General features: G+C 53.5%; 1 protein-coding gene across 1 annotated transcript; it reads left to right on the top strand.

Moving 5' to 3' along the window:
- Positions 1-392: 392 nt before the first annotated feature.
- RPRM (reprimo, TP53 dependent G2 arrest mediator homolog) lies at positions 393-1,514 on the top strand. Its single transcript, XM_066553726.1, has one exon. It carries the CDS (start codon positions 862-864, stop codon positions 1,273-1,275), a length of 414 nt encoding a protein of 137 aa, XP_066409823.1. The 5' UTR covers positions 393-861; the 3' UTR covers positions 1,276-1,514.
- The last annotated feature ends 15,302 nt before the right edge of the window (positions 1,515-16,816 follow it).

Here is a 16,816-nt window from a genome sequence, read left to right as displayed (position 1 = left end):
CTTACCCCATTCCAGCCCTGCAAGCCCCCAGTCCCATTCTCCTGATTCCCAAATCCTCCCCTTGCCACACCCAGAGCCCCCTCCCAGCCCCTCTGTGCCCCCAACCCCTTCCCCACGGCCTCTTCCTCCTCCCCAAACCCGCTCCCCTTCCCGACCCTTTGCCATGCCGGACCCTCTTCCCTCTTCCCAAAAACGCCTCCCTCCCCCTTTTCCTGACCCCTCCCATCCCGATTCCCAAAGATTCCCCTCAAAGCCGCTCCCCTTCCCGATCCCTGCCCACGCCGCCCCCTCCTCTGTCCCCCCAAAACCCCTCCCTGACCCTTTCCCATCCCTCCATCCCTCCAACCTCTCTCCCTTCCCTTTTCCCCCTCTCGCCCCAAACCTTTTCCCCTCCCTCCCGCCCCCCAAACCCTTCTCCTCCCTTCTCCCCATCCCTCCCCATCCGAACCCTTCTCCTTTCCCCTTTCTCCATCCTCAAACCTTCTCCACTCCCTTCTCCCCATCCCTCCCCATCCAAACCCTCTTTTCCTCCCTCTCTCCCTGCCTCCACCCCCTCTCCCCTCCCTTCTGCCCCACCCTCCCTATCTCCATCCCCATCCCTCTCCCGTCCCTCCCTCCATCCCAATCCCCCTCCCCTCCATCCTTTCCCCCGCTCCCAGCCCATCCCGGTCCCTCCCCGGCTGCCCCGCGGGGCGGAGCAGGAGCGGCGCGGGCGGTGCCGGGCGGGCAGCGCGGCGGCTCCGCGGGCGCGGGGCAGCGCGGAGCGGCCAGGCTGGGCTCGCCTGGGCTCGGCACGGCTCCGCCCGGCCCGGCTCGGGCCGCCTGCATGCGGCGGCGGCGGCGGCGGGGCTGCGGGCAGGGATGAACGGCTCCTCGGCGGGGCTCCCGGCGGGGATGAGCGGCTCGCTGGGGGTTCCGGCAGGGCTGAACGGCTCGCTGGGAATGCCGGCAGGGCTGAACGGCTCCTCGGCGGCGGCGGCGGGGCTGCTGGCGGGGGCCGGGGGCGCGGCGCTGGAGCTGGAGCGGGCGCTGCGCTGCTGCACCGCCGCCTCCGTGGTGACCGACGGCAGCGGCGCGGCGGCGGACGAGCGCAGCCTGTACATCATGCGCGTGGTGCAGATCGCCGTCATGTGCGTGCTGGCCCTCACCGTGGTGTTCGGCATCTTCTTCCTCGGCTGCAACCTCCTCATCAAGTCCGAGGGCATGATCAACTTTCTGGTCAAGGAGCGCCGCCCGTCCAAGGAGGTGGAGGCGGTGGTGGTGGGGCCGTACTGACCGCGGCGCCGAGCCCGGGGCTGCCCGCAGCGCCGACCGCCGGACCGACCGCCGGACCGACCGCCGGACTGACCGCCCGCGGACGCGCGGGGTCCGCTCGGAGCTTTTCCTCCTGAAAAACATCGGGCGAATGGATCCCGGCATGCCGGAGGTCGGGAGATGCTCGGGGTGGCCGGAGCCGCCCATCCCGGCCCGGGCCCGGTCCGGTCCCGCCGAAGTAAAGCGTGCTCTGATGGCAACAGGTCTGGGCTCCTTATTCCGTCCGCCTCCATCCCTTCCCCTTCCCTTTCTCCTTCCCCTTCCCTCCCACCCGCGAGTCCCGGGATGCGGCCGGGATGAAGCTCTCCCTGTGTCCCCGCGGCCCGTCCGGCCGGGCTTTCCCGTCCAGCCGGGCTAAATCTCCGCTTTTCCAGCGCTTTTCCAGCGCTTTTCCAGCGCTTTTCCGGCCCCCGCGGCTGCTGAGCGCGGGACCCGCATCCCTGCGCGCCGGGAGATGCGGGAATTGCGTTCCTGCCCCTGGATCGCGGCTGTGGCCAGGGAAAGCGCCCAGCCCAGCCCAGCCCAGCCCGGCGGGATCCCGCTGCCCGGGAACACAGCGGGAATTCTGGCTCTGGGAAAGCCCAAAATCCGGGTTTATTATCCCAGCTACGAGCCGGACCAACAGGTGACTTGGCGCGGGCACATTCCAGGGAGGGAGAAGCCGCTGCTCCCACGGGATTTGGATTTCTCCGTCCTTCCCTCCGCAGGGATCTTCCCGTGCGAGCTCCCCGAGTTGTTTCTCCCATTCCCAGGGGCTCCGCTGGCTCCTGGATAAATCCGTGCTCCCTCCCAGAGGCGCTTCCCGGGAATCCCGGCAGCGGGATGGGGACGCAGAGGCTCCGACAACCTGCGGGAAAATCGCTCTCCTGACACCCAAGTTCCTGCCTGGAAATATTGATTGTCCGTGTTTTTTCGTGCTGGAAGCTTTTGGAGCTTCCTGGTTTATCCCGGCGGTGGAGATGGCCGAGCTCCCGAAATTTAATGAACGCCCCTAGGAGAGGTTATCGGGAGTTTAAACTGGGGATGGGGAAGGTGAAATCCATTTCCAGCTGGGCTGGAAGGGGTGGAAAAAGCTGGAGCTGCCAGAGGCGCTTGTGGGAGAGGCTGAGGCAGAGCAGAGCATCCCCATGGAATCAATCCCCTGCGCCCGGCAGGAATCTCGGCAGCGATCCCTCATTTCCAGCCGCGTTTAGGGAAGGACAAAGAACAGATCTGCCTGTTCTCCCGGGAACAAACACACCCCGGATCGGGAATCACAGAACAGACACGTTCCCCAGGCTGAACCGGCCGCAGAAATGTATCCGAAATTCCCCTTTTTTACCCTTCAGTGCCAGAGGAACGTTGAGAAAAGGGGAAATTTAGGATAGCACAGTAAGAGGGAGAAATAATGGAGAGGTTTCAGTCATTCCAAAGCATTTGCAGCTGTTTAACTGCAATACTTTGTGGTGTGGTGGAGAACACGGAGCATTCCCGAATCCTGGAATGCTTGGGCACTTTTTGGGAGTTAATTAATCAGGAATCCGTCATTAATTACAGGGAATGCTTAGAGTGGAAGACATTTTAATTAACCTTAATTCCCATCACCGGAATTCCAAGCCAAGGCAAACTCCTGGTTCTGACCTAAAATTGTGGAATTTTCAGCCTCAATCCAAGATCCCTCCTTGCCTGGTGCCCCCGCTCTAATCCAGTGTTTGTGGCTCTAATCCCTAAAAATATCCCTCATTTTAGGCAGGGATGTGTTGGGGAAAGGGTTTTTCCTGCTGGGTGATGTGGAGATGTTGGGACACATCCAGTGCATCCATGGGATTTGGAAATTGGAGAACAGATGGGATATTTATAACCTGAGCATGGGCTGGGAGAAGGAGGGGGAGGAAGAACCTCTCAGACTCTGGGACCACCTCAGTCCCAGATTTTTGGGGTGATGGAGGAGCAGGAACCTCATGGGGAGCAGAGATTTTCCCAGCTGCTCCCACCATTTTTAGGAAAACACCTGGAAAGCTGCAGGAAGAATCTGTGGGATCGACAAATTTTGGATTTTTTTAGGGCTCTTTTGAGGTGAACAAGACCCAAAAATTCCCTGCAGCCCCAAGGAGAGCAGGCCCCGGATGGAATACTTGGAATTCCCCTGGAGTACAGCAATGCAAGACTCCAGTGTGACTTTGTTGGAGTCGGGGCTGCAATGCTCTCACCTCAGGCTCCCTGAATCCCTCATTGCTGTCTCCACAGCCATGACATCATTCCCGTGGATTGAATCCCAGTGCCAGCAGCTCCAGGGCAGAGCTCAAGGCCACACACCCTCCGTGCTCATCTCCCAGCTGGAAAACCCCAGAAAAAGCCTCTGCTGGGAATAAACCTCCCCAAATCCCACCTGCATCCCCAGGAACGCGGGATGGGAGAGCAAGGATGGATTTCCCCCTCCCAGCCCCAAAGTGCTGCAGATCCATCCCAGGACAATCCTGGAGGCGCCTCGGGCGCTCCCAGAGCCCCTCTGGAGAGGCTGGGCTGACACCTCGGCCAGGAAAAGTTCATTAAAACTCATTAAAATCACACCTGGAGCCCCGGAGCGCTCCAGGTAATGGCCCTGGGGTTTCATCCTCTGCTTCCCACCTCTTTTTGGGGATCCTCGTCCGGCCCCGGCTGAGGGAGGAGGGGAAGGGGCACTTTGGCCGCTCAGCCACACCAGGAGCAGGGGGGTTAATTCCAATTCCATGCTCAGGCCACATTCCCAACGATTTTTAAAGCAGCTCGGCCCCAATCAGGAAAATCTGCACCCGGGGTTCATTTGGAGCTAAAAAGTCAAACCTTGGTAGGGACAGAGCAGCTCCAGCTTCCTGGTTTGCCTTCATATTTATTATTCCAAATGGAATGCATTCCTGGATCCTGCAGCGCTGGGGCTGGCAACTCTTAATGAAAGGATGTTCCCTAAAAATCCCAATATTCACCTGGGAATCCCTCTAAATATCCCAATATTCAGCTGTAAAATATCCCCCACTTTAGAATTCCTGATATTCAGCTGGGATCCCCCTCTAAATATCCCAATATTCAGATGGGAACCCCTCTAAAAGTCCCAGTCTGGGATCCCTCTCTAAAATTCCTGGTATTCGGTTGGGATCTCCCTCCTAAAAATCCCAGTATTCAGCTGGGAATTCCTCTAAATATCCCAATATTCAGCTGAGAATTCCTCTAAAAATCCCAATATTCACCTGCAAAATATTCACCACTATAAAATTCCTGATATTCAGCTGGGATCCCCCCTCTAAATATCCCAATATTCAGATGGGAATCCCTCTAAAAGTGCCAATTTTAATCTGGGATCCTTCTCTAAAATTCCTGATATTCAGTTGGGATCTCCCTCCTAAAAATCCCAGTATTCAGCTGGGAATTCCTCTAAAAATCCCAATATTCACCTGCAAAATATTCACCACTATAAAATTCCTGATATTCATCTAGTATCCCAATATTCAGCTAGGAATCCCTCTATATATCCCAATATTCAGCTGAGAATGCCTCTAAAAATCCCAATATTCACCTGCAAAATATTCACCACTCTAAAATTCCTGATATTCAGCTGGGATCCCCCTCTAAATATCTCAATATTCAGATGGGAACCCCTCTAAAAATCCCAATATTCAGCTGGGATGCCCCTCTAAAATTCCTCATATTCAGTTGGGATCTCCCTCCTAAAATCCCAGTATTCAGCTGGGGTCCCACTTTAAAAATCCCAGTGTTCAGCTGGCCCTCATTAGCAGGAGCCCATTAATGATCATTTAGGAGCGCTCATGAGGGGGCTGCTCCTCCTCCCGGGCCTGTTCGTGTCCATGAATGGATCGGCTCCCATTGATCCCAGCGGGAGCAGCGCTGCAGCCCCAGGGCACCGCGACCCTTCCGTTCCTCTGCCACAGAACCCAGCAGTGCCAGCTCTGCAATTAAGGCTTGGAGTTGCTCTCCCAAAATCAGAATTTTGGAGCTGCTGCTGGCACCAAATTCCTCCAGCCGATTCCCAAACTCTGGAATCGAAGGGTTGGTGCAGGAATTATTTTGAAGCGTTCCGGGAAATGCTGGAATTAAGGGTTGGTTTTTCTCGTCCCAAAATTCTGTAAATCCTCCAAGGTGAAATTCTAACAGCAGCGCCTTCTCCCTTCACTGAACTGAATTCCAGCCCAAGGAATACTGGTGGATATGGAATTTCTTCCCTCTGGAATATGGGAGAGCTGGGAATGTTCCCCTGGAGAAGGGAAGGCTCCAGGCAGAGCTCAGAGCCCCTGGCAGGGCCTGAAGGGGCTCCAGGAGAGCTGGAGAGGGACTGGGGACAAGGGATGGAGGGACAGGAGCCAGGGAATGGCTCCCAGTGCCAGAGGGCAGGGATGGGTGGGACATTGGGAATTGGGAATTCCTGGCTGGGCTGGGATTGCCAGAGCAGCTGGGGCTGCCCCTGGATCCCTGGCAGTGCCCAAGGCCAGGATGGACATTGGGACACCCTGGGGCAGTGGGAGGTGTCCCTGCCATGGCAGGGGTGGGATGGGATGGTTTGAAAGTCCCTCCCATCCCAAACCATCCCATAATTCCATGATTTATCCAATGGTCACTGATGCATTTACTGGGATCTGTTTTGTTATTTTTATGGACACCTTTATTATTTCATGCCAAAAATCCGATATTTTTTATAGCTGGGGCCCAGACGCTTCCTCTGAAGATGGAAGCTGAAGGAAGCTGGAGCTTTCCAGGGCTGGGCAGATCCATCAAATCAGCCACGGGCAGCTTGGGACCTATTCCACAGTTATGGGATGTAATTTTAGCCCGTGGAAAAACAGTGCCAGGAGCACCTGATGTGACAAACACAGAAAGCAATCCATCACTGTCCTGGCTGTTATTCCATCACATTCTGGAGGGTTTCATTTCCCCACTCCTTGCTGCTGCTTGGGAAGTGTCTCCAGGGAGCCTGGCTGGAGCAACCAGGGAGGGAGATGGAGAGGGGATGGAGGAGGATGAAATAAATGGAATTGGGATGAAGGAGATGGAGTGAGAATTGAGGAGATAGAAATAAAGGAGCCAGGATGAAGGAGATGGAATCAGGATGAAATAAATAGAGTCAGGATGAAGGAGATGGAGCGGGGATGGAGGAGATGGAGCAGGGATGGAGGAGATGGAATGGGAACGGAAGAGATGGAAATAAAGGAAATGGATGAAGGAGATGGAATCGGGATGAAATAAATGGAGTCAGGATGAAATAAATGGAGTCAGGATGAAGGAGATGGAGTGGGGATGCAGGAAATGGAGATGGAGCAGGGATGGAGGAGATGGAATCGGGATGAAATAAATGGAGTCAGGATGAAGGAGATGGAGTTGGGGACTTCTCCCTGTCTCCAGCAACATCCAAGGAGCTGGAGTGAGGAACATGAGGATTCACCCATGGATACGGGGCCTAAGAGGAATGTAGGGATGATTTCACAGTGGGAAAAATGCGAGTGTGGATTAAAACCTGACACAGGGATTCAGACAGGTTTGTTTTGGGGCTGTGCCACGGAATTAATGGTGGATTTGTAGTCCTGGATAATGGAAGCTCAAAATCCCACTGGGATATCACCAATGAACTGGGAAGGGAGAGGAACATCAACAAAAATCCCCTGGAATCTGGAAAAGTTATGAAGAAATAAATCCATGAAATAAAAACGTGTGGCCTTGGAGAGAGAAATGGAAAGGAGTGTGGCATGTGGGATCCCAGCAGCCACTAATCCCTAATTCCATGTGTCAAACCCCTTTGGAACATCAACAGAGAGGGAACCATGAATCATCCTAATTCTCTTTGCACATTCCATGCACTTCCCATCCCTTTTTGCTCTTTTCCAATGGTAATTCCCAAACTCTGGAGTCAAAGGGTTGTTGCAGGAATTATTTTGAAGTGTTCAGGCACCTGTTGGAATTAAGGGTTGGTTTTTCTCACCCCAAAATTCCATGAGCCCTCCAAGGTGAAATTTTACCAACAGCATCTTCTCCCAGGCCCATTTTGTCACAGGAATTACAACTGGAACAAAGCAAATCCAGGGATAGCCTTGAAGTGGGAAATGAATTCCCTTGGGAAAAAAAGAGGATGTTACTGGAAAATGGAGGCCAGCAGGAATTAGCTAATGAGCCCTGATATTGGTCATCCTTGGACACAGCAGGAAAACCCAGACATTAATTAAAGTGAGGGTTTTGGGAAAAGTGATGAACTTTGCTATAAAAAGAGCTCAAAGTTTCCAGGGAGCTCCATGTGCCATGGAGGAGCTGGGGCATTAATTGGATTAAAGGCCTGGGAAGACCTGGAACAGCAGCTCTGGGCTGTGGAGCAGGGAAAAGGTCTGGGAATTCATGGAGGACTTGACATAAAACCATGGAATTGTTTGGGTTGGGAGAGACCAGAGCAAGCCACGAACCATCACCGTTAATCCTGTCCTCAAGTGCCACCTCCACAGGTCTGGGAACACTCCCAGGGATGGGGATTCCACCTCTGGGTGCTGTGCCAGGGCTGGAAAACCCTTTCCATGATGGAATTGTCCCAAATATCCAAGCTGAAACTCCCCTGGGCCAGCCTGAGGCCATTCCCTATGCTCCTGTGCCTGTCCCCTCCTGGCAGGGAATTCCAGAGAGGGAAAAGATCCCTGGGGATCCTCCTTGGCTCCAGCCTGAGCCCCTGCCCAGCTCCCTCAGGGATTCTGCAGCCCCTGCCCAGCTCCCTCAGGGATTCTGCAGCCCCTGCCCAGCTCCCTCAGGGATTCCCCAGCCATTCCCAGCTCCCTCAGGGATTCTGCAGCCCCTTCCCAGCTCTGTTCCTTTCCCTGGCCCCGCTCCAGCCCCTCAGGGTCTCCCTTGCCGTGAGGGGAAAACCAAAACGTGGGAGAAAAACGTGAGGGGAAAAAAAGTGCGGGAAGTTTGGGGAAGGTTCTGCTGCAGAGCTTTTCCCTTTGGATCCTCCTTTCTCCAGGCCGAGCCCTTTCCCAGCTCCCTCAGGGATTCTGCAGCCCCTCAGGGTCCGTCCTGTTGGATCCTGGAGCTGTCCCCAGCCCTGGAGGTGCCCTGGGCTGTGTCACCCTGAGCTGGCACAGCCCAGGTGCCAGTGGCTCTTTCCCAGCTGGAAGCTCAGGTTTTTTGGGAGATGGGAATGACTGCGCCTCCTGAGCCAACTCCACCACACTCTGGGATGAGTCAGAGCCCTGCATTAAGCCCTGGGATTTTCCTGCATCCAGCAAAGGTGGGATGAGGGAGAAAAGCACAATTCCATCATTCCCTCCCAGCCCTCAGTGCTGGTGGGTGTTACCTGTGCCAGTGGAGCGCATCCATCCCACAGCAGGGCTGGAAAAGGCTGGAAAATCCCTTTCCATCCAAGATTGCTGCCGAGGATGGGCATCCTGTGGTTTCCCAGCTGAAATCCAGGAGCACTCAGAGCCCTGGGCTGGTTTAATGGCCGTTAATGGCCCCGTGCTGCTGCCTCCTCATCATTCCCATTATCCCGTGGCTCAGCAGCTCATTCCAGGTACCCAGAGCTCCTTCCTTGCTGCCCGTGGGGAGGGGAGGGAATGGCTCCTGCTGTGCCAGGATTCATTCCCAAATTGCCTGGGGAAAGCAGATTGAGCCAGGCTGCAGCAGCTCACGAGCGAGAGGCGCCACTGATCCCATCCAGAGCCCGGAGAGGAGGAAAATCTGCGCTGCTCCTAAGGCTCCAGCAGGATCCACATCCCGGATTTAGGGCAGGAGCGGGGTGCCAGGGGCAATCTGGGGGTGGAACTCCCAATACTGTCCCAAATCCCAGCCGGGACCAGGTTCCTGCATTCCTTCTGGAAGTTTTCCTGTCAAAACACCGAATCTTGGCAATCCACGCAGGCCTGGGGTGTGCAGCTCCTGGAAGAGCCCAAGCCTGGCTTTGCCTCCCAGGCAGAGCTCAGAGCATTCCAGGGAGCTGGCCTTGGAATTCCAGGCTGGGCTGGGATGGAAAGGACCTTAAATCCCATCTAATTTAAAAAAAAATTGGTTTTTTTTTCCCCTCGAGTGTCATTCTGGACCTGCAGAACTTTTGGGGTTGTGAGGACGATGTATGGGAATATTTAGTTGGAAATGGATGATGGGATTATGGAATTCCAGACCGGTTTGGGTTGGAAAACACTTTAAAGCTCATCCCAAAAAGTCAGGAGGTTTGCACGTGAAAATAGAGGGAAATTCGGGGGAACCAGGAGGTTTACACAGAAAATAAAGGAAAATAATAAAGGAAAATAAAGGAAGGAAAAAAAATAAAGGAAAATAAAGGAAGGAAAAAAATAAAGGAAAAGAATAAAGGAAAAGCAAGGAAGGAAAAGAAAGGAAAACAAAAAGGAGGTTTTTACTGGAAAATAAAGGGAAAAAAGGAAAACAAGGAGATTTTATACCATCAATAAAGGAAAAGAAAGGAAAACTGGGAGGTTTGCACCTGAAATAAATGGGAACAGGGAAAACAAAGAGGTTTGCCCCTGAAATGGAGGAAAATAAATGGAAATAAAGGAAAAGCAGGAGGTTTGCAGAGCCAGAGGCTTTACTTCCATCTCATTTTAACCTGGAAAATCACCTCCTGTCATCCAGGCTTCAGCAGAGGATTAGGAACTGTCCGGGACATAAAGGGAAAATAAAGGATGGAAGATTTTATGACAGGAGAAAAATGAACAATAGCCAAAATCCATCTGCGAGGGAGAGAGGGGCCAATCCATGCTTTCTGCTGGGTGTAATGTAATTTCTCCAGCATTTTCTGACTGATAAGCTTGGATGAAGTGTTTGTGTTGGAAAAATTCCGTGTGCTCAGGAAGGGCTCGTTGCAAGGGATGGCAAAGGAAGGAGAAGGGAGATGGGAGCGTGGCCTCCAGCACTGGAAGTTTCTCTGGGATAATTATCCAGAATTACCTTCTCCCACACAAAACCCACTGAGAGCCCGTGGAAAATCCTGGATGCAGGTGCACAGCTCATCAGCACAGGGACAGAGGTGGGAATGGCAAAGGAATTGTTTGGAGAAGCCTCCAAATCCAAGTTCTGCTGTCCCTGAGCTCCCCCAGCTCCGGCCCAGCCTCCTCTGGGAAGGGATTAATTCCCAAAAATCCAGGGGTGCAGCTGCCTCACCTTGGAATCTGCTGGGAAACACCTGCAATTCCCAGGAAGCCCATCCCAAATGCAGATTTTTGGGAAGCAGAGGGACCTGACCTGCAGCCAGGGTTAACTCTGAGCTCGGGTTTAACTTCGGGAGCCTCCTCAGGGCTTCTGAATCCCCATCCAAGCTGCAATTCCCCGTTTCTCCTGAAGCCTCAGCTTCCAGGGATTTCCTGACTCCTTTTCCTAATTCCTCCCCGCTGTCCTGCCCTGCAGCAGGCAGGGAATGCCAAAGGAGAGAATCTTCTCCTGATCCAATCCCGTGGGATTCCCAGGCTGGAGAACCGGGATCTCCGCTCCAGGGCAATCCCACCTCTGGAATTCCTGCCAGAGGAGCAGGAAAAACGCCCCTGAGGCTCCATCCCCTGCATCCAGCTGCCCCAGTGCCTCCCATTCCTGGAGGGATTTCAAATCCACTCGGATGTGGCACTTGGGAACACGGATTGGGCCCTGGAAGTGCTGGGAATTTTGGGATCCCATGCCCTCGGATGGTTTTCCCAACCCAAGCCCTTCTGTGATTCTCCAATCCTGCTCCTCATTTCCTGGCTTTCAAAAGTGCTTGGATCAATATTCCCTCAGTTCTCCCAAGGTTTTGGGTCTGGAGGATTTCCTCAAGAGATGTATTTGGGAAAATCAAGGATTGGCACAAATGACAGAGATCCAGTGACAGCCAGGCGTCCCCAGGTTTACTGGGACAACTGGGAAGATTCTGCTTGTAGTTTTGCACCACATTCCAACATTTTCCCTGACTCAGAAATCTGCTTTCCCACAGAAACCACAGGTTTTTCCCATAGATCCCAATGATTTTCCACAATCTGCCTGATTTGGGAAAATCTTTCAAGCTCTGGAAATTCTTTGTAGCGACCGATTTCGAAATAAAGATTCCAAGAAAAACTTTTAAATAAATGATTCTTTTAGGAAATACCTGAGATGGTTTGGAAAACATTTGGGATACTGAGAATTCCTTAATTCCTGCCTTTCCAACATGTCCATCCATGTTTTTGAATTTGGTTGCATTTCGAGAGGGGAAAAGCAGCAGCTCCAAGGAGCTCTGGAGGGATGGGAAAAACCCTGGGATAAAGGGATATAAAATTATGAGGAATTTGAGCAATCCATGAAGCCTGGAGGGGTTTTCCTTCTCTAATCAGTTCTCCAAGAGGCACAAAACTGGAAAACTGAAATTCCAGCCCTGGATATCACCAGAGTTGTTTCCTTGGTGACTGTAACCATGGGAAGGACCTGCATTCCCTTCCCTGAGCCTGAGTGAGCTTCTTCTGATCAAACCAAACAAACAAAACCATAGGAAAAAGAAAAAAAAAAAAAGAAAAACTGAAATATATTTTCCACTCAGGTGCCATTTTCATATTTGGGATTCAGCTGCTGCTGCATTTTGAACACATTTCTTAATGGCTCTAAACCCAGTGGGAATCAGCAGTTCCTGACCTGTCTGCTGCCCTTATTCCCACTTTTTATTGAGTTTGAAAACTTGGAAAATATCCCTAATGTTGTCAAATCTAATCCTTGGCCTGCCAGGGTCCCCAGGTGCCACATCCACAGGGCTTTAAATCCCTCCAGGAATGGGAATTCCACCTCCCAACCTTTTCCCTGCAGGAATTTTCCCAATATTTTCCCAGCTGCGCAGGGACAGGCACTGCCCCAGGCTGTGTCACACCAGGGCTGGGACATCCTGGGTTTCCTCGGCCTCCTTCCCATCAAAAAGGCATTTCCAGGAGCATCCCTGGAATTTGCAGCACAATCCCTGCTTTAAGGAATCCCTGAGATCCCTCCTGCTGCAATTTCCAGATGGCGCCAGGAGCTAGAACCACATCCCAGGTCCAAGGTGGTTTGGGATCCACTCTGGGATCCAAGGTGGTTTGAGATCAACTCTGCAGAGGCTCCTCATCCCTGAATCCCTGGGACCAGCCTTTCCCAGGCTCCTCATCCCTGAATCCCTGGGACGAGCTTTTCCCAGCTTCTCATCCCTAAATCCCTGGGACCAGCCTTTCCCAGGTTCTCATCCCTAAATCCCTGGGACCAGCCTTTCCCAGGTTCTCATCCCTAAATCCCTGGGACCAGCCTTTCCCAGGTTCTCATCCCTAAATCCCTTTCCCAGGCTCCTCATCCCTGAATCCCTGGGACCAGCCTTTCCCAGGTTCTCATCCCTAAATCCCTGGGACCAGCCTTTCCCAGGTTCTCATCCCTAAATCCCTGGGACCAGCCTTTCCCAGGTTCTCATCCCTAAATCCCTTTCCCAGGCTCCTGGTGCCAGCCCCTTCCCAACGCTGCTCCTTCCCCTCCTGGGGAGCCACTGCCCGGTGGATGCAGGAGCTGAGAGCTGCTCCTCCCTCATTCCTCCGGGAATTTCACCTCATGGAAGTCTGGGATCCGGCCAGGCTCAGCTTTTCCTGCAAAAAGCAGGGATGCCAGCAGAGGAAGGAGCAGAGGGAGCAGCTCCTCCCTGCTTCCAACCAAACCTTCCTCCCTCACAGAGAACATTCCATGAATTCCCCAGCCCCAGCCCGCCAATCCAATGGAAATGAGCTCCTGAAAATCCCCGAGCTGTGAGGAGCTGGACCTTTGGACAGAAATCATTCCCAAAAACCATTCCATGGTGTGGGATAGACACAGTGATCCCAGCCCTGCTAGCTCCGGGTTTGGGGACATCCAGGGAGTCTTGGGCACCAAAAAATGGGAGGGAAAACTCCAAAAGGAGGAGGAAAACTCCAAAAGGAGGAGGAGGAAAAACTCCAAAAGCAGGAGGAGGAGGAAAAACTCCAAAAACGTAACACTGGTTCTTAAATCTTGGAGTAAAACAAGTTTTTACCCCAAATGCACATCCCACTGGATAGGGGGAGGTTGGCTTGAACCACAGAGCTCCTCTTTCCCTAAAAATAAACCAGCAAAAATTCCCTGCAAATTAAACATTCTAAAATGATGGGTTAGTGAAAAATCAAGGATTTCTCTTCAACTCCAAAATTTTTCTCCAGCACAAAAATTTCTCTTCCCAACAGAGATTTCTCCTCCCATCCCGAGGGAGGTTGGGCTCTGCCAAAAATTCCTGGAAGAAAGCAGGGATTTGGGGAAGCCCTGGATCTTCGGGTGCAGATTCCCAGCTCTACACTCCTACAAATCCTCTTTTCCCAGCTGGAATTATTTTGTCAGATGAGGAAGGCTCAGCTAGGAAAGGGATGATCATTTTGCACGGAGTTGTAAACACGGAGTTGTAAATATTGCACGGGAACATCCCAGCTACTCTTGGGTTTAATGCATGCAGACAAAGTGGGACAAATTCTCCTCCCAGTGCCAAATTTTCCAGCTGGGATCTCATTTGAGCAGCTCCACTCCAGCTTTGCACTGAGCCATCCCTTTGTATCCTGATGGAAGTGAAGGGGAAAGAGGGAAAATGGTGCTCCAAACCATGGATCTCCCATGCTCCCTCCAATTTCAGGGAATTCCAGCCCCTCTGGGAGCCCAGGGGGTTCATCCCTCCAAGCACAGCTCCAGAATCAGCAAGGATTTATCGTGGTTTCATGGAGTTGAGGAATGGTTTAGGCTGGGAAATCCTCCAGGATAAAGGACAGGAGCCAGGGAATGGCTCCCAGTGCCAGAGGGCAGGGATGGATGGGACACTGGGAACTGGGAATTCCCAGAGCAGCTGGGGCTGCCCCTGGATCCCTGGCAGTGCCCAAGGCCAGGCTGGAGCACCCTGGGATGGTGGGAGGTGTCCCTGCCCATGGCAGGGAGGGAATAAATGGGATTTATGGTCCTTTCCACCCCAAACCATCCCATAATTCCATGGATTCTGAGTGTGTGCTGTCCAGCCTGGTAGAGGGAGGTTAAACCCCTGCAGCAGAACAGATCCTGGGATTAAACCCAACTTTTGGGATTACATTTCTCCCCTTGGGACACTCCATGAAAAACAAACCTGGAGGGACACCCTGAACACAAACCCAGCAAAATCTCAGATATTCCAATGTTGGCCCAAAGGAGCCAATCCTGTTATACATTTTTAATCCAAACATTTCTCTGGGAAGAAATGCCTCAGGAATGAGCTTCTCCTGGAGTGACATCCATGGAAAATATCAGGAGTTACAGAAGGAAGTAACAGATGTCACTCAGGCTCCCCTGCTCCCATCCCTAATTAAGTTTGGAACCAATCAGCTCTCATTAACATATGGAGCTTTTCCCAAACATATTTCCTTTGGTTTAAAAATATCCCATTCCTGCCGCACAGGGAATAACGGCTCGGGGAATATTTACCTTTCAGCCACTGATTTGCATATTTAAATTTAATTTTTTAAAATGGATTTTGAACAATTCTGATCCGAAAGGAAAAGGGACCCTCCAAGAACAGGGAGCAGGAAGTGGCTGTGCAGCATTCCCAGGGAAGGCAAATTTCTGGGAGCTGCTCCCAGGGTGGGAAGGGCTTCAATATCTCATATTTTTTTGGGAAATTTTCCTGCACACCCTTGGATTAATCATGACAAAACAGGGACTGGCCTGGCTTTTTGTATCCTAGGAAAATGGGGGGGGAAATCTCATTTTAATTCATGAGAGCTGTGCTTAGAATTTTGGGAATGATCAAATCCATCCAGGGAGAGATCAGAGCTCCTGAAGGGGCTCCAGGAGAGCTGGAGAGGGACTGGGGACAAGGGATGGAGGGACAGGAGCCAGGGAATGGCTCCCAGTGCCAGAGGGCAGGGATGGGTGGGACATTGGGAATTGGGAATTCCTGGCTGGGCTGGGATTGCCAGAGCAGCTGGGGCTGCCCCTGGATCCCTGGCAGTGCCCAAGGCCAGGATGGAGCAGCCTGGGGCAGTGGGAAGTGTCCCTGCCCTGGGATGGGATGGGATGGGATGGGATGGGATGGGATGGGATGGGATGGGGCCCTGGAAAGGCTCTGAGCTCTCCCTGGATCCTTCCCTTCTCCAGGGGAACATTCCCAGCTCTCCCAGCCTGGCTGCAGAGCAAGGACAGAGCCCATCCCAACAACATCCCTGTGAACCATTTGAATTCCTCTTTACAGCATCCTTCCCTTGGAAAAGCTCAGGAAAATCTTCCCATCCTTTTGTGAGCTGCAGCAGCTGCTCGGGGGGAGCCTCTGCTCATCCCTGGGGGCGAGGGGAGGGATCCCAGGGGAGGGATCGGGAGCAGGAGGGGATGGATCCAAGAGGGATGGATTGGGATCAGGAGGGGAGAGATTGGGATCCCAGGGGAGGGATCAGGATGAGGAGGGGATAGATGAAGATCAGGAGGGGAGGGATCCGAGGGGAAGGGATGGATCCCGAGGGGAATGGATCGGGAGGGAATGGGATGGATCCAAGAGGAGGGATTGGGATCAGGAGGGGATGGATGAGGATCAGGAGGAGAGGGATCTGAGGGGAATGGATCAGGAGGGGATGGATCCAAGAGGGATGGATCGCGATCAGGAGGGGAGGGATCGGGAGGGGATGGGATGGATCTCAGGGAAGGATCTGGAGGGGGTGGATGGATCGGGCTGGGATGGATGGATGGATGGATGGATGGATCAGGCTGGGATGGATGGATCGGGCTGGGATGGATGGATCGGACTGGGATGGATGGATCAGGATTGGATGGATGGATCGGGCTGGGATGGATGGATCAGGCTGGATTGGATGGATTGGGCTGGGATGGACGGATTGGGCTGGGATGGACGGATCAGGATTGGATGGATGGATCAGGCTGGGATGGATGGATCAGGATGGATGGATTGGGCTGGGATGGATGGATCAGGCTGGATTGGACGGATCGGGCTGGGATGGACGGATCAGGCTGGATGGGACGGATTGGGCTGGGATGGATGGATCAGGATGGATGGATCAGGCTGGGATGGACGGATCGGGCTGGGATGGACGGATCAGGATTGGATGGGACGGATCGGGCTGGGATGGATGGATCAGGCTGGATTGGATGGATTGGGCTGGGATGGACGGATCGGGCTGGATGGGACGGATCGGGCGCTCAGCCAGGCGTGGCCTGATGCCGTGTGACACGGCGCTGCCCCGTGGTGTCCCAGGGACGCCGCTCCCCGGGACAATCGATTCTGGAGCAGAGCGAGCCCGGGTTTGCGTAACCGCGGCGCCCAGCGGCGCAGCACAAACACCCGGCTGCTCCCGCTCCCACAGCCCCACCCCGGCCCGAAAGACACGAGAAATGGCTTCCTCACCCAATACTGGACAGAATTCCAGTGAGTCCCAGCAGATCCCCATGGGAGCGGGGGGACACGGCTTCCCCTGACCTGCTGCCTTGGAGTTCCACACCAAAAATCCATCGGCTCCCGACTCTGCCCCAGGGCAGCTCGCTTTTCCAGGCCACTCTCCTGTCACATCCCTGCTCTCTC

Source organism: Molothrus aeneus, chromosome 7 (assembly GCF_037042795.1).
Source record: "Molothrus aeneus isolate 106 chromosome 7, BPBGC_Maene_1.0, whole genome shotgun sequence".
NCBI lineage: Eukaryota > Metazoa > Chordata > Aves > Passeriformes > Icteridae > Molothrus > Molothrus aeneus.
This window is presented reverse-complemented; position numbering and strand designations above follow the sequence as displayed.